The sequence below is a fragment of the Trifolium pratense genome, linkage group LG2 (genome assembly GCF_020283565.1).
Source record: "Trifolium pratense cultivar HEN17-A07 linkage group LG2, ARS_RC_1.1, whole genome shotgun sequence".
Lineage (NCBI taxonomy): Eukaryota > Viridiplantae > Streptophyta > Magnoliopsida > Fabales > Fabaceae > Trifolium > Trifolium pratense.
This window is the reverse complement of record NC_060060.1, coordinates 5,985,700-6,013,549: the sequence shown is the minus strand read 5'-3', so window position 1 is coordinate 6,013,549 and position 27,850 is coordinate 5,985,700. Positions and strand designations below refer to the sequence as shown.

Genomic DNA, 27,850 nt, shown 5'->3' with positions numbered 1-27,850 from the left:
TTAAATAGAGCAGGCCAATGCTTTTTTATAAGCCTATTTAGCTAAAAAAGCCAGGCCGCAGGCCATTAAAAAAGCCTTTGAGGCCTACTAGGCCGGCCTATTTAAGTTAACATGAATAATATTTTTATTACGATTATTATTTATATATTAAAATTTATACTTTGATTAAATTATAAATCTATTAACTTTTAAGTAATTTAAGTTTATTAATCTACATTAGTTTTTAACATATATAAATGTATTATTATAAACTAGAATTGAAATATGATGACATATATAGTCAAATTCTCTAAAATATCAAATGGAACATTATTTTATTAGTTCATAAGTATATTTCAAAATAAATATAATTATTTATTTAAATATGTTCATATGAAATAGACTTTTAAACAGGCTAACAGGCCACATTAGACTTTCAAAAGGCCAGGCTCAGGCCTAGAATTTAAGCCTATGATAGGCCACAGGCCAGGCTCAGACCTTCGATTTTTTGACAGGCCAGGCTCAGGCTTGGCAAAGCCTAGCTCGGCCTAGCCTATTCCCACCTCTAATTCTGAGGGATTAGTTTACTATATCATAAATTTGAAAAATAAATTGATCGACTATATATAACAATTTAAAAAAATAAACTGTCTATTTAATCAAAATGATATTACTAGCTTTTTGAGTACTGTTCCTTCAAGTGAAGTCATGCATGCCACCAACACTTAGTATCATATGAACCGCAAAAGCATTCATCCTCTTGAAAGTAAGATATGCTTGTAATAGACGGTAACAAAGATTCATCAGTAGCATAATCTAAGTCTATGTCCAACGCATCCTACATAATCACAAGAGCAAATATAGACAAAAATCAATAAGTAAATATAAAAATTGAAGTAACCAATGAAATATATAGTTATTTCATACTCACCACATTTGGCGGGACATTGTTAGGTTTGATGTTTTACACGAATTCCCTCAAGTTGTAAAGATCGACATATATATTGAATCTCAATCACAATATTGACTTCCAGTTGACTAGAATTTCGGAAATGGATTCCCTGCAATTATTATTTGACTGCAAGTTAATCCGAGCCATTGAATTTTATTAATGTATTTTATATATTTGATCAAAGTTTAATTCAATGGCGCCAATATAATGACTGCATGACTGTACCAGTCAAAAGTCTTTGACTGCATGAGATCCAGGTCCTAGAATTTCTCAAAAAAGATATAGTAAGTTCTAAATTACCATTATATACACATGACAATATATATATATAGATTTGGAGCATCAATATTAATCTCCTTCAAGTTAGAGCAAAATGATAACTCCAACAGCTTAAGTCGATCACTTGAAATATAAATCCTCTCAGACCTTAAGTGGATCACATTGGCAAGACATGGTATTGGTCCTGACCTACACCACTTACTAGCGACCCCGTTTGGGAATACTTGATTACCTAAAAGATATTAGTGATCAAAATTGTGCATTGGCGTACGTGTAGTGGTCAAACATGGTCTTATAATTGAGTCAGGATCCGTTGACACCAGGTGTCAACTTAAAGTTTGACACCAAATTTTACCCGTTGATTTGTTTAATCCAATAGTCTGTATTTTTCACTTAACAATCAATTTTTTCCATAAAACATACGATTACTTCTTAAAATAAAAAATATATGATATGATTTGATTAAGATAGAGTTTTTTTTTTTCTTAACCTGCTCACCATTCTCTCCCAACTAACCGGAAAACTCAGTTATTTTTTTACTCAATCTGTGTTAGACATCTTCAAGCTTGTGTATTTATTCTTCCATGGTCAAATTAATTGTGGGAATGAATGAATGTCTTCAAAATTATATTAAACAAACAATGGCGAGAACCCTCTCCTATGTAAATGCTTTACCCAAAGTTCACCTTTTTGTAATTCACCCCTTTTGACCCTAATGTTTACTATAGTTATAATTATAATGATAATAATGCAAATCAAGTACAGAAAAAGAATTAAGACACCATTGAAATTAATCATTCGGTTCATTTTTATAAGGTTTTATGCGATCAAAAAAGACAACATGCAAGCAATTTGAATAAAAATTGGTAGAACAAACAAACTTTTTTCGTAAAAAAAAAAAAAAACAAAAATTTTATGCAATAAAAAAATAATCTCCTAAATAGATACACACATAGTTAATATAGGAAACTATTATTAACCTTTGATTAAAAAAAGATAGACGGTTGAGATTTGATGTCAAATTAAAGTTTGACACCTGGTGTCAACGGATCCTAACTCCTTATAATTAGGGACGGAGATAGTATTTAGAAGATATCATGTTTTTTTTTTTTTTGACAAAAGAAGATATCAAAAAGTTAATAAATTTAACTTAATAGAGTAAAATTTCATAGAAGCGTAAGCCACTAGATTTGATCTAATGGTGAGAGGTTTGTGTAGTATGCTCTATAAGTTTTGGGTTCGATCCCCAACTCAATGTAAATAAAAAAAAATTCATGGAAGAGTAAACATTATTAAAACTATTAAGGACAAATTAATTAGTAAAGTAAATTTGATAGCAATATTATTTATGTTTTTACTATGATCATATTTTTATGCGGATTCATCTTATTATTAATCTTTTCTATGTCCTTTCTATATTTTTACGATACACATATATAATTTTTTATTATTATTTCACATTTTTTTCCCTTAATTTTTTTACTAAATTATTTATAATCATTTTTTTTTATTGTTAGTATAGATTCATATATTATTAATAGAGTAAAATTATAATTATAATGAATGATATAAAATTTAGAATATTATTAAAACTAATAAGAATAAATTAGTAAATATGATAGTAGTTATTTTCGTGAATATAACTCAATTGGCAGGGATTTTAGAAATTAAGGGGCGGACCCACTTATTCTTAATTATTAATTTTAAAATTGGAACAAGATATTTATGAAATTTCATGAAGTCGGAAAGAGTTGGGTACAAGTTAGGGTTTTTGAATTTCATCTATTCTCATCATTGTTGGCTTCTCAGTCATTTATTTTTATTCACTTCCGTTCCAGATTGAAGGTAACTAACAATATCGTCTTTCTCTCTTTTTAATCATCATGTTTTTTTTTCTTTGTTCATAACATTATATACTATATATGTTTCTTACTCTTCACAGAACTTTGGTTTGAGAGACCAAATTTAAGGTTATTAATATTATTAATAGTGTTTTGCTGTTTCTTTAGAGTCGGTGTGTGTCTGTATGATTTTTGTTCATAACATTATCACCTGTTTAACAAAGTCTCTTTATGTTGTTGAATTTAGAACATAAATGGAGGAGTTTGAGGAAGATCGATTATCAAGTCTGCCAAAAATAATTCTTCATTGCATTCTGTCAAAGTTGCCGGAGAAAGATGCCGCTAGGACAAGCGTCTTGTCCAAGGTTTGGTTAGACACATGGTATACTTTTCCCATTTTATCTTTCTCTAATAAAAATATCATGGGAAGGTCTTCGTCAAAATCACAACCAACGAACTATAAACATATATTTGATGTAAGGATGAGAAAAAGATTTTGTGATAATGTGAAAAGGAGTATCCTAAGATTTCATGATCAAAGCTTGGCTATCAAAGAATTTAAGCTCAAGGTCGAGCTTTATAAGCTTGTCGACAATTTAAAGGATGTTGATATTTGGTTGAAATTGGCTTGTGAATGTGGTGTTGAGGTAATAAACTATTCCTTAGATGTATTAGTAGGTCAGGACCAATACCATGTCTTGCCAATTTGTGTCATTGAAGCCAAATCAATTAAGAAGTTGGTGTTAAAGGGGTATATCAAGATTGATCCAACATTCATGAATCATTCAATCAAGTTTACCTCATTGAGAGTATTGTCATTGTGGTCTGTACTTTTGGGAGATCGACATACAATTAACCACCTCATTTCGTTTTGTCCACTGATTGAATCTATATATTTAAGTTATTGTTATGTGTTAAGCTCTGATGATGGTACAATGGAAAAGAAGAAGTCTTTGAGCATCAGTGGTCTACAAAAGCTCAAGAGAGTTGATACTTTTGGAATACAAGATGTTTCTATTGATTCCGGGAGTCTTGAGACTTTATGTTATCATTGTCCTATTAATTTCAACACACCATTAAAGATTGATTTTGATAGGTGCGGAAATTTGAAAGAGTTATGGATGTGGTCTGTGAATGGTACTTTTTTTACATACAAGTGGTTTCTTGAACAGCTTCCAAAATTTCCTTTTCTTGAGAGTTTGATGTTAAACAATTGCAAAATGCCAGAGAGGATTGATATTTCGTGTGTTCGACTTAAAGTGTTGGAGTTATCACATTGCTCTAATTTGAAGGAGATTAATATTGATGCTCCAAATTTATTGTCATGTGGATATAAAGGTAGTGGTGCTTCATTACCTACTATTTGTTTTTTGAGAAATTCTAGTCGACCAGAAGTCAATATACAAGTTGATTATGTGGATCTTTGTAACTTGAGGGAATTCATGCAAAACATCAACCCTAACAATGTTTTGACTTCATTAGCTCTATCCATCAGTAACTCGTCAAATGTGGTGAGTATGAATTAGCTATTTGATTGGTTACATTAGTTTTTATATTTACTTATTGATTTTTGTCTACACTTACCCTGGATTATGTAGGTTGCCTCGCTTGTTTCATTCCCTCCACCAAGCATCAAACACTTGACCATATCCTATGTTCCTCAGAATAAATATTTGTTCTCATCTGTTGTACACATCTTACTTGCAAGCTGTTGTCCAGCAACTATTTCTTTAAGTATCGATATGAGCGGCAAAGAATTCATTGAGGTGTGTTATTGTCTCCAATATTCTTTAAATTTCAATTTGTACTTCGAGTTGTGAAATTCTTGCATAACATACTGTGATTATATGACAGAAGAAAAAACAAAAACTTGTCTTGCCATGTTTTCCTTTTATGTCAAACACATTTATGCATAAAATGTTTATACTTTTACAATATAAATGTTATGTGGAGCTTATGTTCTAACTCGATTTTGTTAATCGTCTAATACTACAGTTTTTCTACGAGACGTTAATGAGAAGAAAAGAGGGAGAATGCTTTTGCAGTTTTCATGATACTAAGTGTTGGTGGCATGATTTGAAGGATGTGAAAGTCACAAGAAGGTCTATGAAGATGGATGAAAATGTTGATTTTAAGACCATTTTAGAATCGTTGACGACTTTTGAAAGTATTATCTTTAGGCTAGATTTTTAATGTTGTTTGTTGGGATAAATAGATAAACATGCTTATTTAGAAGTTTGATATTATATTACCTCTTGTGAAGAGATGCATCCTTCTATGATTGTTACTGGTAGGCCTAATCTGCTTCAAATATACATTTTGAGTAAAGAAGTTCTCTTGTTTTCTCCTTCTCTTGTTGTATTTACTAAATTGTACTGTATATTTTCAATCACTTAATTAATGAAATGTGTTTGTGATTTATTTTTAATGAAGTGTGCTAGGAACACTATTTTATTCACTTTCTTACTGGATGAAATTATCGTCGATTCCACTATTTTATAAATGAGCCCCTTATTGTGCAAAAACATATGCAAGTATGCAAATTGAAACCATTAGGCTTATGGTTTCTACATCAATTTAGTGTTAAGTCTAAGAGGTTTCAAACTTGTCTCTCGCCTGAAAGTGTATTTTGCAAAAAGTAGTGTTATGGGGGTAAACCTTGACGAGAATCTTTGTTCAGTTGGGAATTTGTCCTGCCGGCGCTCTTTGTTCAGTTGGGAAGAAGATGCCAGTACAGAACTGCTCGAGGGTATCTCTCCTACTCGTATGGTCACAGATTCGCGAATATGGATGGCTTTTTCGATAGGAGGATACATAGTAAATTCGGGATATGCAGTGATTCAGCGAGCCACACAAGATATATCAGTTAACTGTGAATTCAGCAGCGCTATTTTGGCAGGTTCTAAGCTGCAAAACTTCTGTAGCATTAACTAATTATTAATCCAAAGTATACTTTATTTTTATTCGATATTGTACGAGAAATTGTTACATTGAAGGATATTTTGAGAATAATAGTATTAAATAAGATAAAAGTAATTAGAAGATTGTTGCATCTTATTATTATCCTCCACTGATTTCATTGTTTCTGTTCTTGTTTCAACTCCAATGTTCATAGACAAATTTCCATGATTTCTTTCTAAATCATTATTCTTTCCTAAAGGGGTGAGAAAATTAGTACTGTTCTTTTTTACTTCATCAACACACCAATTTAGTACTTCATTGTTTCTAAGGTTTTGAACAGAACCTGCCAATTCATGGTTATTGTTGTTGAAGTGTCTTAATCCAAACCCTCCATTTTGAATAATCTCTTGTTCTTTTTGTGATCGGTCGCACGATGTTAAGCAACTACTATCCATCGAGCCGTCGTTTGGTTGAGGACAAAAGCCTTGTAAGTTGTAACTCTTTCATCTCTGAAAATGTTGAATTCAGACACTGTGAGGATACTTTTGACACAAGCTCGGAGAGTTGAACTTTAGCAGCTTCAAGTCCTACTATTCCTAAGTTTTGTCTACCAAGTGTTTCTTGAGCTTTTTCGAGGACCGATTGAAGGTATTTTCCTTGAGCCTCTATCCTTAGTTGCAAGTGTCTTTGTACCTGTCACAAGGTTTCAAATGGTTACTTACAATCCAAGAAACAAAAATCGAAGAGTCATTGCAGAGGATCTGATAAGATCCAAACTTAACTTTTGTGGATCCTCTGCAGCATAACTGCAGAGCTGTTAGATATCTAACAGCTCTACAGTCGTTGCAGAGGATCTGATAAGATCCAAAATCAATATGAATATTGTAAAGACTCACCTCAAGTTGTTCATTGAGTCTTCTCTGAACCTCAATCTGCATCTGCAGCGCCTCGCTTATGTGTATATCTCTACCAAAAGGGACATGAAAGTTAGCATAAAATCTTAGTGATAGAATGTTCATACCAAAGAAGATTACATGAAGAGTGTAATCTAAAAAGGTTTTTGTTTTTCTTACTTGTTGTTATTATTAGGTTGTGGTCCAAGGGTTAATTTATTGATGTGAGTTCCATTGGTTTGATCAGAAAGTCTCTCATCAGTTACTGAAGCTGAATGTGTGGCTGGTAAATATAACCATATATGTTGTTATAAATAGCTCTTTGATTAATTAAACTTTAGATTAGATTATAACTTTAGATTATAAGAAATGAAAGAGATTGTTCTTACTTAATTTGTGTTTCACATTATTATTGCTTTGTCCATGCAGATTCTTGCTCAATCTGTACTTCTGGTGAAGAAAAAAAACATCATCAGTAATTGCACCATACAAAGTAAGGTAAATACATATGATTCTTGTCTTGTGGCGTTATCTGTGAAACACCGACACAAATGCGGATACCAGATACGACACTGACACTGACACTAAAATCATATCATTAAAGGGATGTGATTTGATTAAGGTCGCTCATGTTTTTACCTGAAGATGACTCTTTAGATGATATAAGGTAAGCCCTGGAATTCCCATGAGTTTCATTACTGTTTTTGGAGAAGCCTCTGTAATTAAATTTAAATTAGTAAAATAAATCTCTATGTTACTCAAGATTTGATGATTCACAACAAAAGAAATGTGTATATCATACGTATACTTACTGTCAGCTCCACCTAACTGATTAACTGCTTCGATAAACCTTGCATGAAGATCCGGTGTCCATTTTAATCGAGGTTTAGCATCGGTTGAGAGTACGAGTCCTGAATCACTAGAACCATTTCCTGTTTGAAGGAACATGTGTCTCTCAGATGGTATTGACATTCTAGAAGAAGAATGGATATTTTTTCCTTGATGTTGGTGATGATGATACATGTTACCTATGGAAGATGAAACTATAATATAGAGCCTTGTTTTGAAGTAATTTAGTGGTTGATAGTATCAAATATAAGAGAACTTGTGAATGATGCTGGACTCGGACTGCTTTCATTGAAAGCGTTGGAGTACCCCTTATACTCCTTTTAATATAATTGTTTTCTTTATTAAAATAAATAAATGAATGAATTGTCATATGAAAAGTTTGCACAATGAAGAAATACTTATATGTTAGATTTCACTTTCCCAGAGATCTAACTAAAGATGGAAAGATTCAATTAGTACATTGCCCATCCTTTGAGCAAGTAGTAGACATTATGACAAAAGTTTTGAGCCTCGATAATTTTTGCAGGATTAGGGACTATGCAAGCTTGAAGATATAAACTGAATTTTTGATATAGTTCAGTTTAGGGGAGGTTATGTTAGATGTGTGTTAGCCAATTTGTGTGTATAAGCAATATTTAGGCTTGTTGCATAAGTGTTTTGCATATGTGTTGTAACCATAGGCGCGCGAGTAACTTGAGGCCCAAGTCACCTCTTGTGCGAGTTAGTTTTTGCCTATATAAGGCCTTGCCTATTACTAAAGAAGTTAGTTATTCCGTTTGCCCAACATACTATTGGTTCCATTGTAGCGAACTTAATTGTCATGTATTGTTAAAATTATTGATTTACGGCGGATACATAAGAAAATTTTGAAGAATTGATCAAATGTCCCGAGCGAATGCAATTAGAGGGGCGAACCAATCCAAAAGCAAAACCATAAATATTTTCCTAAAGAATGTTGAATAAATGAATTTTTGCTAAAAATTTACTGAATCCTTTCAAATCTTTTTTTTTTCTTGTTCAAAAAATTTTTTTTTTTTTTGTTGAGAAATCCTTTCAAATCTTATAAATCCACACAAAGTGCGTTGAAATCTTAAAACTCTTGTGTTATAATTCTATTTAAATCCATATTTAAAATATGGATTGTAAATAGTCTTTTAGACTGAAAAAAAAAATCTTAAACATCAAAAAAAAAAAATCTTAAAAGTCAATAACATCGTGCAAAATCTTTGTGACTTTTTGAGTCAAAATATTCTCTTAAAATCACAATCCTAAATTTGCTGCCAACATAGCAGAAAGGGTTTTCTCTAGAAAGTTAGGGGTGTAATCTAATCATCACTGTGTGTTTCTCCATCGTTTCTATTCATAGCTTTCGTTTTGTTCACTTCCATTACAAATTCAAGGTAACAATATCTTTCTCTCTTTTTAATCATCATGTTTCTTTCTTTGTTCATAACATTAGATACGATAGATACCATGTTTCTTACTCTTTATACAACTTTGGTTTCAAAGGCCTAACTTTAAGGTTATTGGTTAGGATTTAATTGATATGCACGACAATGTAAAATAATTTTACAGTGTCAACCAATACCAACCTACCAACCATACATCACCCCACTTTCTTGACATGACATGACAAAATGATAGATTTAAATATATTCACTTGGTTATAAATACAAAGGTAGTAGCACTATTTTATTATGAAAAAATAATGAAATTAGGTCATTGACATCATTAGCAAGAAACAAGCCTTTTATCTCATTATTTGCCATATTCTTTCTATTTTTCATTTTATTATACAACCACAGTTCACTTTTTTAAACACCTTTGACAAATGACTATATCTTTTTCTGTTTCTTAAAAATTTAAATTTGTACAGTTGGTTTATATGAATGTTGGGATGCACAGTTGGTTTATTATATATGTTTTTTTATTTTAGAACATAAATGGAGGAGCTTGAGGAAGATCGATTATCGAGTCTGCCAAAAATAATTCTTCATTCCATTATGTCAGAGTTGCCAGAGAAAGATGCTGCAAGGACAAGTGTTTTGTCCAAGGCTTGGTCAGAAACATGGTATACTTTTCCTATTTTGTCTTTCTCTACAAGTAAATTCATTGGAATGTCTCCATTACAACCAATGGAAGATAGTGAAAAGATGAGAAAGATGTTAGGATTTTGTGATTATGTGAAAAGGACTATCCTAAGGTTTTGTGACCAAAACTTGGCTATCAAAGAATTTAAGCTCAAGGTGAACATTTCTGAGATTCGCCACATTTCAAGGGATGTTGATTTTTGGTTGAAATTGGCTTGTGAATGTGGTGTTGAGGTAATAGAGTATTCCCTAGATGTATTAGTAGGTCAGGACCAATACCATGTCTTGCCAATGTGTGTCATTGAAGCCAAATCAATTACGAAGTTGGTGTTAAAGGGGTATATAAAGATTGATCCAACATTCATGAATCATTCAATCAAGTTTACCTCATTGAGGGTATTGTCACTGCAGCAGGTACTTTTGGGAGATCAACATGCAATTGACCACCTCATTTCTTTTTGTCCACTGTTAGAATCGATAACTTTGATGACCTGTTTTGTGTTAGGCTCTGGTGATGGCACCAAGGAGAAGTTGAAGTCTTTGAGCATTAGTGGTCTACAAAAGCTCGAGAGTGTTGATGTTGTCGGGATAAAAGATGTTTCTATTGATGCCCCGAGTCTTGAGACTTTATGTTATTCTCCTATTTATTTTGACGCACCATTTAAGATTGATTTTGATAGGTGCAAAAATTTGAAAGAGTTATGCATGTTGTATGTGACAACAAGTACTTTTTTAACAGAACAGTTTCCAAAATTCCCTTTTCTTGAGATTTTGAAGTTAAGCTATTGCAAAATGTCTGAGAGAATTAATATTTCAAGTGTTCGACTTAAGGTGTTGGTGTTATCACATTGCTCTAACTTGAAGGAGGTTAATATTGATGCTCGAAATCTATTGTCATTTGGATATATAGGTCATGGTGCTTCATTACCTACTATATCTTTTTTGAGAAATTCTTGTCAATTGGAAGTCAATATTTGGATACACGTTGATTATGTGGATCTTTGTAACTTGAGGAAATTCATGCAAAACATCAAACCTAACAATGTTTTGACATCATTAGCTCTATCCATCACTAACTCTTCAAATGTTGTGAGTATGAATTTGCTATTTGATTGGTTAATTTAGTTTTTATATTTACTTATTGATTTTTGTCTACACTTACCCTGGATTATGTAGGATGCATTGGACCCAGTTGCCTCGCATGTTTCATTCACTCCAACGAGCATCAAACACTTGACCATATCCCATTTTCCTCAGAATAAATATTTGTTCTCGTCTGTTGTAAAAATCTTACTTGCAAGCTGTTTTCCAGAAACTATTTCTTTGAGTATCTATTCGGGCGGCAAAGAATTCATTGAGGTGTGTCATTGTCTCCCGTATTCTTTAAATTTCAATTTGTACTTCGAGTTGTGAAATTCTTGCATAACATATTGTGATTATATGACAGAAGAAAAAACAAAAACTTGTCTTTCCATGTTTTCCTTTTATGTCAAACACATTTATTTATGCATAAAATGTTTATACTTTTACAATATAAATGTTATGTGGAGCTTATATGTTCTAACTCGATTTTGTTAATTGTCTAATACTACAGTTTTTCTACGACACGTTAATGAGAAGAAAAGAGGGAGAATGCTTTTGCAGTTTTCATGATACTAAGTGTTGGTGGCATGATTTGAAGGATGTGAAAGTCACAAGAAGGTCTATGAAGATGGATGAAAATGTTGATTTTAAGACCATTTTAGAATCGTTGACCGATTTTGAAAGTATTATCTTTAGGCTAGTTTTTTAATGTTGTTTGATGGGATTTTTAATGTTGTTTGTTGAGAAGAGATGCATCCTTCTATGATTGTTACTGGTAGGCCTAATCTGCTTCAAATATACATTTTGAGTAAAGAAGTTCTCTTGTTTTCTCCTACTCTACATTTCTTGCTTTTCTCCTCCTCTTTTCATTGATATGTGTTCCTCTTTTCATTGATTCATTTTATTCTTTAAATGAAGTGTGCTAGGAACACTATTTTATTCACTTTCTTACTGGATGAAATTATCGTCGATTCCACTATTTTATAAATGAGCCCCTTATTGTGCAAAAACATATGCAAGTATGCAAATTGAAACCATTAGGCTTATGGTTTCTACATCAATTTAGTGTTAAGTCTAAGAGGTTTCAAACTTGTCTCTCGCCTGAAAGTGTATTTTGCAAAAAGTAGTGTTATGGGGGTAAACCTTGACGAGAATCTTTGTTCAGTTGGGAATTTGTCCTGCCGGCGCTCTTTGTTCAGTTGGGAAGAAGATGCCAGTACAGAACTGCTGGAGGGTATCTCTCCTAATCGTATGGTCACAGATTCGCGAATATGGATGGCTTTTTCGATAGGAGGATACATAGTAAATTCGGGATATGCAGTGATTCAGCGTGCCACACAAGACATATCAGTTAACTGTGAACTCAGCAGCGCTATTAGGCGAGTGTGGAGCAGCAAGGTGCCGTCGAAAGTGCAAGCCTTTGTGTGGAAGTTATTTCATGATAGACTACCGATGAGGATCGCTTTGGTGAGAAGAGGATTGGTGGAACCTAGAAGAGAAAGATGCTGCATTTTCTGCTTTAGAGAGGATGAATCTACACAACGCCTCTTTTTCGATTATCCTTTCTCAAACAGAAAATTTGGATTGACAATTTTCGATGCTTAGGCATTAATGGATCAGCGCAGCAGAATAGTAGTATTAAGCATTTCCTGCAATTTGGCGCGGTAATTAGGAAGAAAGTGGCGACAAAGAAATAATTTATTTTGTGGATGGTTGTACTTTGGTGCATTTAGATGAAAAGGAACAAGTTAATTTTTGGAGGTGAGGTGGTGGGTTACGTAGAACCGATGGATCATATAAAAAAGTTGGCTTGCTGTCCATAATGCAGGGAGGCAGAACTATAGTTATGTGAACTGGTGCAACAATCCCCTAGCTTGCATCGAAAGCCATGCCTAGACATCATGACAGATCGTTATTATGATATTTTTGCAGGATTAGGGACATGTTGGGACTATGCAAGCTTGAAGATATAAACTGAATTTTTGATATAGTTCAGTTTAGGGGAGGTTATGTTAGATGTGTGTTAGCCAATTTGTGCGTATAAGCAATGTTTAGGCTTGTTGCATAAGTGTTTTGCATATGTGTTGTAACCATAGGCGCACACGAGTAACTTGAGGCCCAAGTCACCTCTTGTTCGAGTTAGTTTTTGGCTATATAAGACTATTGGTTCCATTGTAGCGAACTTAATTGTCATGTATTGTTAAAATTATTGATTTACGGTGGATACATAAGAAAATTTTGAAGAATTGATCAAATGTCCCGAGTGAATGCAACTAGAGAAATGATTGGACAATTGTTCCGGCGAACCAATCCAAAAGCAAAACCATAAATCATTTCCTAAAGAATGTTGAATAAATGAATTTTTGCTAAAAATTTAATGAATCCTTTCATATCTTTTTTTTTTTTTTTTGAGAAATCCTTTCAAATGTTATAAATCCACACAAAGTACGTTGAAATCTTAAAACTCTTGTGTTATAATTCTATTTAAATCCATATTTAAAATCTGGATTGTAAATAGTCTTTTAGACTGAAAAAAAAATATCTTAAACATCAAAAAAAAAATCTTAAAAGTCAATAACATCGTGCAAAATCTTTGTGACTTTATGAGTCAAAATATTCTCTTAAAATCACAATCCAATACTCCTCCTAAATTTGCTGCCAACATAGAAGAAAGAGTTTTCTCTAGAAAGTTAGGGGTGTAATCTAATCAACACTGTGTGTTTCTCCATCGTTTCTATTCATAGCTTTCGTTTTGTTCACTTCCATTACAAATTCAAGGTAACAATATCTTTCTCTCTTTTTAATCATCATGTTTCTTTCTTTGTTCATAACATTATATACGATAGATACTATGTTTTCTTACTCTTTATACAACATTGGTTTCAAAGGCCTAACTTTAAGGTTATTGTTTAGGATTTAATTGATATGCACACAGTCTAAAATAATTTTACAATGTCACGTCATCAGTGAGCATGACACATTAGCAAAAATTTGACCAAATTGAGGTGGGGGACTAAAACTAACAAAAAACTAAAATAGGGGATCAAAAGTGTTGAGTTTTAAAATAGGGGATCAAAAGTTCAGGTTTTTCAAAATAGGGGATCAAAACTGCATTAAAGCCTACTTTTTTTTTTCTTCTCCTTAAAAGTAGTAAAGAGGTAAAATATTGTGTTTGACCCAACTTCTCTTTATTTTATAGTTTACTTTATTTCTCTAATTCTTTTAAAAAGAAACGGGGCCAAAATACAATTTTCTACTTCTCTATTTCTTGTAAGGAGAAGGAGAAAAGTAGAAAATAAGTAATGCTAAACGGGGCCTTAGCCCTATAATTAAGGGATTTAAATATATGTTTTTTTTTATTTTAGAACATAAATGGAGGAGCTTGAGGAAGATCGATTATCGAGTTTGCCAAAAATAATTCTTCATTCCATTATGTCAAAGTTGTCTGAGAAAGATGCTGCTAGGACAAGTGTTTTGTCCAAGGCTTGGTTAGAAACATGGTATACTTTTCCTATTTTGTCTTTCTCTACAAGTAAATTCATGGGAATGTCTCCATTACAACCAATGGAAGATAGTGAAAAGATGAGAAAGATGTTAGGATTTTGTGATTATGTGAAAAGGAGTATCCTAAGGTTTTGTGACCAAAACTTGGCTATCAAAGAATTTAAGCTCAAGGTGAACATTTCCGAGATTCGCCACATTTCAAGGGATGTTGATTTTTGGTTGAAATTGGCTTGTGAATGTGGTGTTGAGGTAATAGAGTATTCCCAAGATGTATCAGTAGGTCAGGACCAATACCATGTCTTGCCATTGTGTGTCGTTGAAGCCAAATCAATTAAGAAGTTGGTGTTAAAGGGGTATATAAAGATTGATCCAACATTCATGAATCATTCAATCAAGTTTTTCTCAAGATTGAGAGTATTGTCATTGTGGTCTGTACTTTTGGGAGATCGAGATGCAATTAACAACCTCATTTCTTTTTGTCCACTGATTGAATTTATAACTTTGAAGACATGTTATGTGTTAAGCTCTGGAGATGGCACAAAGGAGATTATGAAGTCTTTGAGCATCAGTGGGGTACAAAAGCTCAAAAGTGTTAATACTTTTGGAATACAAGATGTTTCTATTGATGCCCCGAGTCTTGAAACTTTATGTTATTATACTAATGACTTCTACGTCGCACCATTTAAGTTTGATTTTGATAGGTGCAGAAGTTTGAAAGAGTTATGGATGTGGTCTGTGCCGGGTACTTTTTTCACAAACAAGTGGTTTCTTGAACTGTTTCCAAAATTCCCTTTTCTTGAGAGTTTGAAGTTAAACTTTTGCAAAATGCCTGAGAGGATTGATATTACAAGTGTTCGACTTAAGGTGTTGAAGTTATCACATTGCTCTAACTTGAAGGAGGTTAATATTGATGCTCCAAATCTATTGTCATTTGGATATATAGGTAATGGTGCTTCATTACCTACTATGTCTTTTTTGAGAAATTCTAGTCAACTAGAATTCGATATTCGGTTACAAGTTGATTATGTGGATCTTTGTAACTTGAGAGAATTCGTGCAAAACATCAAACCTAACAATGTTTTAACATCACTATCTCTATCCACCGGTGCTGCGTCAAATGTAGTGAGTATCTTAGCTATTTGATTGGTTAATTTTGTTTGTATATTATTTATGTCTATACTTGACCTGGATTATGTAGGATGCACTGGATCGAGTTGCCTTTGAAGTTTCATCCCCTCTACCAAGAATCAAACACTTGGCCATAAACTATGTTCCTAATATTAAATATTTGTTCTCATCGATTGTAAACATCTTACTTTCAAGTTGTTGTCCAGCAACTATTTCTTTTAGTAAATATTCGAGCGGCAAAGAATTCATTGAGGTGTGTCATTGTCTCCCATATTCTTTAAATTTCAATTTGTGTTTCTAGTTGTGAAATTCTTGCATAACATACTGTGATTGTCCTATACTATATGCCATGTTTTCCTTTTATGTCAAACACATTTATGCTTAAAATGTTTATAAGTTCTAACTCGATTTTGTTAATCGTCTAAAACTACAGTTGTTCTATGAGACTTTAATGAGAAGAAAAGAGGATGAATGCTTTTGCACTTCTGATAATACTACGTGTTGGTGGCATGGCTTGAAGGATGTGAAAGTCACTAGAAGCTCTATGAAGAAGATGGATGAAAATGTTGATTTTAAGACCATTTTAGAATCGTTGTCTACGTTTGCTCCTCAAGAAAGTATTATCTTTAGGCTAGATTTTTAATGTTGTTGTGATCAATAGATAAACATGCTTACTTAAATGTTTGGTATTACCTCTTAAGAATAGATGCATCTTTTTTTATGAAAAATGTTGAACGGTACCAAAAGAGGTAGTATTATCATTTTGTTCTAACTCCTAAGTATATTGTTCCATGACTTGTATTAAAAATATTTCCCCTGCAATAGAGATGAAGGTTGGGAGGTGCAGCAAAGGCAGGCACAGCAACAGAAGCAGGAGCAGCGGCAGAAGCAGGTGCAGTAGAGGACGAGCCAGGTGCAGCGATCGCGACCGATACATGACAATCTTTGCTCCCTTTATAGATTCTGCAACCTGTTTAGTAACAACCTATCACTAACTCTTCTAATGGTTGTTTCATTTGAAATTATCTAAGCTCATATTCTTAAAAAAAAAAATTACTACACAGCTCGCATATGGTTTTTAATTAACCACCTGCTTAAGATTTAAAACATGCGGGAAATCTGTTGAGATGTTAATTTCTGCTGACGGCGAGTTTTGTCGTAAGAAATCAACTATTCCATCAGGAAAGGCAGGTGGTTTCAAACGTGCTATAAATGCCTTGCTTAACTTCGCAACTTCTTTATGCCGTCCTCACCACTGTCAATCGCCATTTTGCCACCGTCGTCCGTTCGCCGCTGTTCCATCACTCACAGCTGCCTTCTCTTCTTCTCTGAATCATCACACAGAGAAGATTGCAGGTAACAATATCACTTGTCAGCAATCTTTTGTTTGTGCTTTGTTTTCTTTCTTTGTAGGTGTTGGTGGCATGGCATGTGAAAGTCACAAGCTCTATGAAGATGGATGAAAATGTTGATTTTCAGACCAATTTAGTTTTATGCAAGTATTTCCCTGCCATGTACACGCTGTCGGCAGCAGATAAGAATTGCACGAGTGTTTAAACTAGCTTTTGTTGAAAATAATATGCTTAAATATTTTTTGATGTTTTTAGATTTAAATTTAAATATTTTATATTTAAAATAAGATAATATTATGATTTATGATTTAAGATATGTTTAGAAATTATAGATTAGTTTGTTATTATTTATTTAAAGATATGATTTGGAAATTTATAGATCCACCAGTTTATATAAATATATCTCACCCAATTTGGCATTTAAAAAAACCGTCAATTTTCTCTATTTTGATTTCTATTCACTTCCATTCCAAATTGAAGGTAACTAACAATATCGTGTTTCTCTCTTTTTAATCATCATGCATGTTTCTTTCTTTGTTCATAACATTATATATATACGATACGATAGATACTATGTTTCTTACTCTTCATAGAACTTTGGTTTCATATATAGTTCTAACTTTCAGGTTATTTTAGGTTTGTTTATTCGGATTTTTGTTAGTTTTTCTTTTTTGAAACGGTCGATGATAGTAATTAATTATTTTAGTTCAAATCAGTTGAGCCATCCAATTCAATCCCGTTCTTCATGCTTTTGTTATCATAATATCAAATTTATACATAAAACTATAAATTTCTTTTATACAACTTTTCAAAACTAACCTCAATTTGCTAACACACTAAAATTTGTAGTATGTTGTACTCCTCCGTCCCAAAATATAAGCAAAAATTTGTCAATGAAAGTTGATGTATTTGGTTTAAAATTTAGTCCAGATACATTCACTTTTGTTGACCTCCTTTTTGCTTATATTTTGGGACGGAGCAGTATCTTCATATACTTTGATACTTCACTTTTCAATTTGCTTTTTGTTTTCCTTTGCAATCCTACTTGAGTTTTAAAACAATCGGTTTATAATATTTATGGTTATATATATATATATATATATATATATATATTTTGGTCCTTATAAATATTTTTAGCAATTTTTGATCCCTCACCTTTCATATGATTTTTTGTTCCTACTTTTCAGTAAACTTGTGTATAACATGGGATGATTAAGTAGGGACTTTAGTCAAAAAATAAATAAATTAATAGTAGGGATCAAAATTTTTGGTAAGATTGTTGGAAGAGTCTATCATTTATATTTTTAACTAAAAAAAATTCCATAAAATTCACTTCATGAAAGAATAGATTTTTGAATACTAAGACATTTTATAGGTCTTGACAAATCTCAATCGAATAGCAATGAATTTCATTGCCCTAAAAAATATAATCTTAATTGAATATCATAAGATTTATTTTGATTTTATTAAAGTCTTGATTGAATACCACAATTTTTTTTTAACAAAACTCTTTTAAAATCCTTTCAAATCCTAATCTAATACCCCCCTAAACTTAGATGAACAGCTAAAACATAGCAGAATGAGATTCAATTATTAATTCGTTATATTCTGAGTAGAGGTGGGAACAGGCCAGGTCGGCCTACATGGCCTTAAGGCCTAGCCTACATAGGCTCAGGCCAGGCCAGCCTATTTCTTTAAATAGAGCAGGCCAATGCTTTTTTATAAGCCTATTTAGCTAAAAAGGCCAGGCCGCAGGCCATTAAAAAAGCCTTTGAGGCCTACTAGGCCGGCCTATTTAAGTTAACATGAATAATATTTTTATTACGATTATTATTTATATATTAAAATTTATACTTTGATTAAATTATAAATCTATTAACTTTTAAGTAATTTAAGTTTATTAATCTACATTAGTTTTTAACATATATAAATGTATTATTATAAACTAGAATTGAAATATGATGACATATATAGTCAAATTCTCTAAAATATCAAATGGAACATTATTTTATTAGTTCATAAGTATATTTCAAAATAAATATAATTATTTATTTAAATATGTTCATATGAAATAGACTTTTAAACAGGCTAACAGGCCACATTAGACTTTCAAAAGGCCAGGCTCAGGCCTAGAATTTAAGCCTATGATAGGCCACAGGCCAGGCTCAGACCTTCGATTTTTTGACAGGCCAGGCTCAGGCTTGGCAAAGCCTAGCTCGGCCTAGCCTATTCCCACCTCTAATTCTGAGGGATTAGTTTACTATATCATAAATTTGAAAAATAAATTGATCGACTATATATAACAATTTAAAAAAATAAACTGTCTATTTAATCAAAATGATATTACTAGCTTTTTGAGTACTGTTCCTTCAAGTGAAGTCATGCATGCCACCAACACTTAGTATCATATGAACCGCAAAAGCATTCATCCTCTTGAAAGTAAGATATGCTTGTAATAGACGGTAACAAAGATTCATCAGTAGCATAATCTAAGTCTATGTCCAACGCATCCTACATAATCACAAGAGCAAATATAGACAAAAATCAATAAGTAAATATAAAAATTGAAGTAACCAATGAAATATATAGTTATTTCATACTCACCACATTTGGCGGGACATTGTTAGGTTTGATGTTTTACACGAATTCCCTCAAGTTGTAAAGATCGACATATATATTGAATCTCAATCACAATATTGACTTCCAGTTGACTAGAATTTCGGAAATGGATTCCCTGCAATTATTATTTGACTGCAAGTTAATCCGAGCCATTGAATTTTATTAATGTATTTTATATATTTGATCAAAGTTTAATTCAATGGCGCCAATATAATGACTGCATGACTGTACCAGTCAAAAGTCTTTGACTGCATGAGATCCAGGTCCTAGAATTTCTCAAAAAAGATATAGTAAGTTCTAAATTACCATTATATACACATGACAATATATATATATAGATTTGGAGCATCAATATTAATCTCCTTCAAGTTAGAGCAAAATGATAACTCCAACAGCTTAAGTCGATCACTTGAAATATAAATCCTCTCAGACCTTAAGTGGATCACATTGGCAAGACATGGTATTGGTCCTGACCTACACCACTTACTAGCGACCCCGTTTGGGAATACTTGATTACCTAAAAGATATTAGTGATCAAAATTGTGCATTGGCGTACGTGTAGTGGTCAAACATGGTCTTATAATTGAGTCAGGATCCGTTGACACCAGGTGTCAACTTAAAGTTTGACACCAAATTTTACCCGTTGATTTGTTTAATCCAATAGTCTGTATTTTTCACTTAACAATCAATTTTTTCCATAAAACATACGATTACTTCTTAAAATAAAAAATATATGATATGATTTGATTAAGATAGAGTTTTTTTTTTTCTTAACCTGCTCACCATTCTCTCCCAACTAACCGGAAAACTCAGTTATTTTTTTACTCAATCTGTGTTAGACATCTTCAAGCTTGTGTATTTATTCTTCCATGGTCAAATTAATTGTGGGAATGAATGAATGTCTTCAAAATTATATTAAACAAACAATGGCGAGAACCCTCTCCTATGTAAATGTTTTACCCAAAGTTCACCTTTTTGTAATTCACCCCTTTTGACCCTAATGTTTACTATAGTTATAATTATAATGATAATAATGCAAATCAAGTACAGAAAAAGAATTAAGACACCATTGAAATTAATCATTCGGTTCATTTTTATAAGGTTTTATGCGATCAAAAAAGACAACATGCAAGCAATTTGAATAAAAATTGGTAGAACAAACAAACTTTTTTCGTAAAAAAAAAAAAAACAAAAATTTTATGCAATAAAAAAATAATCTCCTAAATAGATACACACATAGTTAATATAGGAAACTATTATTAACCTTTGATTAAAAAAAGATAGACGGTTGAGATTTGATGTCAAATTAAAGTTTGACACCTGGTGTCAACGGATCCTAACTCCTTATAATTAGGGACGGAGATAGTATTTAGAAGATATCATGTTTTTTTTTTTTTGACAAAAGAAGATATCAAAAAGTTAATAAATTTAACTTAATAGAGTAAAATTTCATAGAAGCGTAAGCCACTAGATTTGATCTAATGGTGAGAGGTTTGTGTAGTATGCTCTATAAGTTTTGGGTTCGATCCCCAACTCAATGTAAATAAAAAAAAATTCATGGAAGAGTAAACATTATTAAAACTATTAAGGACAAATTAATTAGTAAAGTAAATTTGATAGCAATATTATTTATGTTTTTACTATGATCATATTTTTATGCGGATTCATCTTATTATTAATCTTTTCTATGTCCTTTCTATATTTTTACGATACACATATATAATTTTTTATTATTATTTCACATTTTTTTCCCTTAATTTTTTTACTAAATTATTTATAATCATTTTTTTTTATTGTTAGTATAGATTCATATATTATTAATAGAGTAAAATTATAATTATAATGAATGATATAAAATTTAGAATATTATTAAAACTAATAAGAATAAATTAGTAAATATGATAGTAGTTATTTTCGTGAATATAACTCAATTGGCAGGGATTTTAGAAATTAAGGGGCGGACCCACTTATTCTTAATTATTAATTTTAAAATTGGAACAAGATATTTATGAAATTTCATGAAGTCGGAAAGAGTTGGGTACAAGTTAGGGTTTTTGAATTTCATCTATTCTCATCATTGTTGGCTTCTCAGTCATTTATTTTTATTCACTTCCGTTCCAGATTGAAGGTAACTAACAATATCGTCTTTCTCTCTTTTTAATCATCATGTTTTTTTTTCTTTGTTCATAACATTATATACTATATATGTTTCTTACTCTTCACAGAACTTTGGTTTGAGAGACCAAATTTAAGGTTATTAATATTATTAATAGTGTTTTGCTGTTTCTTTAGAGTCGGTGTGTGTGTCTGTATGATTTTTGTTCATAACATTATCACCTGTTTAACAAAGTCTCTTTATGTTGTTGAATTTAGAACATAAATGGAGGAGTTTGAGGAAGATCGATTATCAAGTCTGCCAAAAATAATTCTTCATTGCATTCTGTCAAAGTTGCCGGAGAAAGATGCCGCTAGGACAAGCGTCTTGTCCAAGGTTTGGTTAGACACATGGTATACTTTTCCCATTTTATCTTTCTCTAATAAAAATATCATGGGAAGGTCTTCGTCAAAATCACAACCAACGAACTATAAACATATATTTGATGTAAGGATGAGAAAAAGATTTTGTGATAATGTGAAAAGGAGTATCCTAAGATTTCATGATCAAAGCTTGGCTATCAAAGAATTTAAGCTCAAGGTCGAGCTTTATAAGCTTGTCGACAATTTAAAGGATGTTGATATTTGGTTGAAATTGGCTTGTGAATGTGGTGTTGAGGTAATAAACTATTCCTTAGATGTATTAGTAGGTCAGGACCAATACCATGTCTTGCCAATTTGTGTCATTGAAGCCAAATCAATTAAGAAGTTGGTGTTAAAGGGGTATATCAAGATTGATCCAACATTCATGAATCATTCAATCAAGTTTACCTCATTGAGAGTATTGTCATTGTGGTCTGTACTTTTGGGAGATCGACATACAATTAACCACCTCATTTCGTTTTGTCCACTGATTGAATCTATATATTTAAGTTATTGTTATGTGTTAAGCTCTGATGATGGTACAATGGAAAAGAAGAAGTCTTTGAGCATCAGTGGTCTACAAAAGCTCAAGAGAGTTGATACTTTTGGAATACAAGATGTTTCTATTGATTCCGGGAGTCTTGAGACTTTATGTTATCATTGTCCTATTAATTTCAACACACCATTAAAGATTGATTTTGATAGGTGCGGAAATTTGAAAGAGTTATGGATGTGGTCTGTGAATGGTACTTTTTTTACATACAAGTGGTTTCTTGAACAGCTTCCAAAATTTCCTTTTCTTGAGAGTTTGATGTTAAACAATTGCAAAATGCCAGAGAGGATTGATATTTCGTGTGTTCGACTTAAAGTGTTGGAGTTATCACATTGCTCTAATTTGAAGGAGATTAATATTGATGCTCCAAATTTATTGTCATGTGGATATAAAGGTAGTGGTGCTTCATTACCTACTATTTGTTTTTTGAGAAATTCTAGTCGACCAGAAGTCAATATACAAGTTGATTATGTGGATCTTTGTAACTTGAGGGAATTCATGCAAAACATCAACCCTAACAATGTTTTGACTTCATTAGCTCTATCCATCAGTAACTCGTCAAATGTGGTGAGTATGAATTAGCTATTTGATTGGTTACATTAGTTTTTATATTTACTTATTGATTTTTGTCTACACTTACCCTGGATTATGTAGGTTGCCTCGCTTGTTTCATTCCCTCCACCAAGCATCAAACACTTGACCATATCCTATGTTCCTCAGAATAAATATTTGTTCTCATCTGTTGTACACATCTTACTTGCAAGCTGTTGTCCAGCAACTATTTCTTTAAGTATCGATATGAGCGGCAAAGAATTCATTGAGGTGTGTTATTGTCTCCAATATTCTTTAAATTTCAATTTGTACTTCGAGTTGTGAAATTCTTGCATAACATACTGTGATTATATGACAGAAGAAAAAACAAAAACTTGTCTTGCCATGTTTTCCTTTTATGTCAAACACATTTATGCATAAAATGTTTATACTTTTACAATATAAATGTTATGTGGAGCTTATGTTCTAACTCGATTTTGTTAATCGTCTAATACTACAGTTTTTCTACGAGACGTTAATGAGAAGAAAAGAGGGAGAATGCTTTTGCAGTTTTCATGATACTAAGTGTTGGTGGCATGATTTGAAGGATGTGAAAGTCACAAGAAGGTCTATGAAGATGGATGAAAATGTTGATTTTAAGACCATTTTAGAATCGTTGACGACTTTTGAAAGTATTATCTTTAGGCTAGATTTTTAATGTTGTTTGTTGGGATAAATAGATAAACATGCTTATTTAGAAGTTTGATATTATATTACCTCTTGTGAAGAGATGCATCCTTCTATGATTGTTACTGGTAGGCCTAATCTGCTTCAAATATACATTTTGAGTAAAGAAGTTCTCTTGTTTTCTCCTTCTCTTGTTGTATTTACTAAATTGTACTGTATATTTTCAATCACTTAATTAATGAAATGTGTTTGTGATTTATTTTTAATGAAGTGTGCTAGGAACACTATTTTATTCACTTTCTTACTGGATGAAATTATCGTCGATTCCACTATTTTATAAATGAGCCCCTTATTGTGCAAAAACATATGCAAGTATGCAAATTGAAACCATTAGGCTTATGGTTTCTACATCAATTTAGTGTTAAGTCTAAGAGGTTTCAAACTTGTCTCTCGCCTGAAAGTGTATTTTGCAAAAAGTAGTGTTATGGGGGTAAACCTTGACGAGAATCTTTGTTCAGTTGGGAATTTGTCCTGCCGGCGCTCTTTGTTCAGTTGGGAAGAAGATGCCAGTACAGAACTGCTCGAGGGTATCTCTCCTACTCGTATGGTCACAGATTCGCGAATATGGATGGCTTTTTCGATAGGAGGATACATAGTAAATTCGGGATATGCAGTGATTCAGCGAGCCACACAAGATATATCAGTTAACTGTGAATTCAGCAGCGCTATTTTGGCAGGTTCTAAGCTGCAAAACTTCTGTAGCATTAACTAATTATTAATCCAAAGTATACTTTATTTTTATTCGATATTGTACGAGAAATTGTTACATTGAAGGATATTTTGAGAATAATAGTATTAAATAAGATAAAAGTAATTAGAAGATTGTTGCATCTTATTATTATCCTCCACTGATTTCATTGTTTCTGTTCTTGTTTCAACTCCAATGTTCATAGACAAATTTCCATGATTTCTTTCTAAATCATTATTCTTTCCTAAAGGGGTGAGAAAATTAGTACTGTTCTTTTTTACTTCATCAACACACCAATTTAGTACTTCATTGTTTCTAAGGTTTTGAACAGAACCTGCCAATTCATGGTTATTGTTGTTGAAGTGTCTTAATCCAAACCCTCCATTTTGAATAATCTCTTGTTCTTTTTGTGATCGGTCGCACGATGTTAAGCAACTACTATCCATCGAGCCGTCGTTTGGTTGAGGACAAAAGCCTTGTAAGTTGTAACTCTTTCATCTCTGAAAATGTTGAATTCAGACACTGTGAGGATACTTTTGACACAAGCTCGGAGAGTTGAACTTTAGCAGCTTCAAGTCCTACTATTCCTAAGTTTTGTCTACCAAGTGTTTCTTGAGCTTTTTCGAGGACCGATTGAAGGTATTTTCCTTGAGCCTCTATCCTTAGTTGCAAGTGTCTTTGTACCTGTCACAAGGTTTCAAATGGTTACTTACAATCCAAGAAACAAAAATCGAAGAGTCATTGCAGAGGATCTGATAAGATCCAAACTTAACTTTTGTGGATCCTCTGCAGCATAACTGCAGAGCTGTTAGATATCTAACAGCTCTACAGTCGTTGCAGAGGATCTGATAAGATCCAAAATCAATATGAATATTGTAAAGACTCACCTCAAGTTGTTCATTGAGTCTTCTCTGAACCTCAATCTGCATCTGCAGCGCCTCGCTTATGTGTATATCTCTACCAAAAGGGACATGAAAGTTAGCATAAAATCTTAGTGATAGAATGTTCATACCAAAGAAGATTACATGAAGAGTGTAATCTAAAAAGGTTTTTGTTTTTCTTACTTGTTGTTATTATTAGGTTGTGGTCCAAGGGTTAATTTATTGATGTGAGTTCCATTGGTTTGATCAGAAAGTCTCTCATCAGTTACTGAAGCTGAATGTGTGGCTGGTAAATATAACCATATATGTTGTTATAAATAGCTCTTTGATTAATTAAACTTTAGATTAGATTATAACTTTAGATTATAAGAAATGAAAGAGATTGTTCTTACTTAATTTGTGTTTCACATTATTATTGCTTTGTCCATGCAGATTCTTGCTCAATCTGTACTTCTGGTGAAGAAAAAAAACATCATCAGTAATTGCACCATACAAAGTAAGGTAAATACATATGATTCTTGTCTTGTGGCGTTATCTGTGAAACACCGACACAAATGCGGATACCAGATACGACACTGACACTGACACTAAAATCATATCATTAAAGGGATGTGATTTGATTAAGGTCGCTCATGTTTTTACCTGAAGATGACTCTTTAGATGATATAAGGTAAGCCCTGGAATTCCCATGAGTTTCATTACTGTTTTTGGAGAAGCCTCTGTAATTAAATTTAAATTAGTAAAATAAATCTCTATGTTACTCAAGATTTGATGATTCACAACAAAAGAAATGTGTATATCATACGTATACTTACTGTCAGCTCCACCTAACTGATTAACTGCTTCGATAAACCTTGCATGAAGATCCGGTGTCCATTTTAATCGAGGTTTAGCATCGGTTGAGAGTACGAGTCCTGAATCACTAGAACCATTTCCTGTTTAAGGAACATGTGTCTCTCAGATGGTATTGACATTCTAGAAGAAGAATGGATATTTTTTCCTTGATGTTGGTGATGATGATACATGTTACCTATGGAAGATGAAACTATAATATAGAGCCTTGTTTTGAAGTAATTTAGTGGTTGATAGTATCAAATATAAGAGAACTTGTGAATGATGCTGGACTCGGACTGCTTTCATTGAAAGCGTTGGAGTACCCCTTATACTCCTTTTAATATAATTGTTTTCTTTATTAAAATAAATAAATGAATGAATTGTCATATGAAAAGTTTGCACAATGAAGAAATACTTATATGTTAGATTTCACTTTCCCAGAGATCTAACTAAAGATGGAAAGATTCAATTAGTACATTGCCCATCCTTTGAGCAAGTAGTAGACATTATGACAAAAGTTTTGAGCCTCGATAATTTTTGCAGGATTAGGGACTATGCAAGCTTGAAGATATAAACTGAATTTTTGATATAGTTCAGTTTAGGGGAGGTTATGTTAGATGTGTGTTAGCCAATTTGTGTGTATAAGCAATATTTAGGCTTGTTGCATAAGTGTTTTGCATATGTGTTGTAACCATAGGCGCGCGAGTAACTTGAGGCCCAAGTCACCTCTTGTGCGAGTTAGTTTTTGCCTATATAAGGCCTTGCCTATTACTAAAGAAGTTAGTTATTCCGTTTGCCCAACATACTATTGGTTCCATTGTAGCGAACTTAATTGTCATGTATTGTTAAAATTATTGATTTACGGCGGATACATAAGAAAATTTTGAAGAATTGATCAAATGTCCCGAGCGAATGCAATTAGAGGGGCGAACCAATCCAAAAGCAAAACCATAAATATTTTCCTAAAGAATGTTGAATAAATGAATTTTTGCTAAAAATTTACTGAATCCTTTCAAATCTTTTTTTTTTCTTGTTCAAAAAATTTTTTTTTTTTTTGTTGAGAAATCCTTTCAAATCTTATAAATCCACACAAAGTGCGTTGAAATCTTAAAACTCTTGTGTTATAATTCTATTTAAATCCATATTTAAAATATGGATTGTAAATAGTCTTTTAGACTGAAAAAAAAAATCTTAAACATCAAAAAAAAAAAATCTTAAAAGTCAATAACATCGTGCAAAATCTTTGTGACTTTTTGAGTCAAAATATTCTCTTAAAATCACAATCCTAAATTTGCTGCCAACATAGCAGAAAGGGTTTTCTCTAGAAAGTTAGGGGTGTAATCTAATCATCACTGTGTGTTTCTCCATCGTTTCTATTCATAGCTTTCGTTTTGTTCACTTCCATTACAAATTCAAGGTAACAATATCTTTCTCTCTTTTTAATCATCATGTTTCTTTCTTTGTTCATAACATTAGATACGATAGATACCATGTTTCTTACTCTTTATACAACTTTGGTTTCAAAGGCCTAACTTTAAGGTTATTGGTTAGGATTTAATTGATATGCACGACAATGTAAAATAATTTTACAGTGTCAACCAATACCAACCTACCAACCATACATCACCC

At 32.3% G+C, this 27,850-nt stretch overlaps 4 protein-coding genes and 2 pseudogenes across 4 annotated transcripts; 4 read left to right on the top strand and 2 right to left on the bottom strand.

Moving 5' to 3' along the window:
- The first annotated feature begins 3,302 nt into the window (after positions 1–3,302).
- LOC123906594 (F-box/FBD/LRR-repeat protein At5g53840-like) lies at positions 3,303–5,389 on the top strand. Its single transcript, XM_045956535.1, has 3 exons — positions 3,303–4,562; positions 4,650–4,817; positions 5,047–5,389. The coding sequence occupies exons 1-3, from the start codon at positions 3,306–3,308 to the stop codon at positions 5,242–5,244; spliced, it is 1,623 nt and encodes a 540-aa protein (XP_045812491.1). The 5' UTR covers positions 3,303–3,305; the 3' UTR covers positions 5,245–5,389.
- Positions 5,390–6,068: 679 nt separating this feature from the next.
- Positions 6,069–7,887, bottom strand: LOC123904045 (annotated as a pseudogene).
- A 1,750-nt stretch (positions 7,888–9,637) lies between these two features.
- On the top strand, positions 9,638–11,636 carry LOC123906591 (F-box protein At1g60400-like). Its single transcript, XM_045956531.1, has 3 exons — positions 9,638–10,870; positions 10,961–11,143; positions 11,379–11,636. The coding sequence occupies exons 1-3, from the start codon at positions 9,638–9,640 to the stop codon at positions 11,574–11,576; spliced, it is 1,614 nt and encodes a 537-aa protein (XP_045812487.1). The 3' UTR covers positions 11,577–11,636.
- A 2,603-nt stretch (positions 11,637–14,239) lies between these two features.
- LOC123904044 (F-box/FBD/LRR-repeat protein At5g53840-like) lies at positions 14,240–16,142 on the top strand. Its single transcript, XM_045953742.1, has 3 exons — positions 14,240–15,490; positions 15,570–15,752; positions 15,933–16,142. Exons 1-3 carry the CDS (start codon positions 14,240–14,242, stop codon positions 16,140–16,142), a joined length of 1,644 nt encoding a protein of 547 aa, XP_045809698.1.
- Positions 16,143–21,847: 5,705 nt separating this feature from the next.
- Positions 21,848–23,934, top strand: LOC123906593 (F-box/FBD/LRR-repeat protein At5g53840-like). The gene is made up of 3 exons (XM_045956533.1): positions 21,848–23,107; positions 23,195–23,362; positions 23,592–23,934. The coding sequence occupies exons 1-3, from the start codon at positions 21,851–21,853 to the stop codon at positions 23,787–23,789; spliced, it is 1,623 nt and encodes a 540-aa protein (XP_045812489.1). The 5' UTR covers positions 21,848–21,850; the 3' UTR covers positions 23,790–23,934.
- A 679-nt stretch (positions 23,935–24,613) lies between these two features.
- LOC123904043 lies at positions 24,614–27,713 on the bottom strand (annotated as a pseudogene).
- Positions 27,714–27,850: the final 137 nt, after the last annotated feature.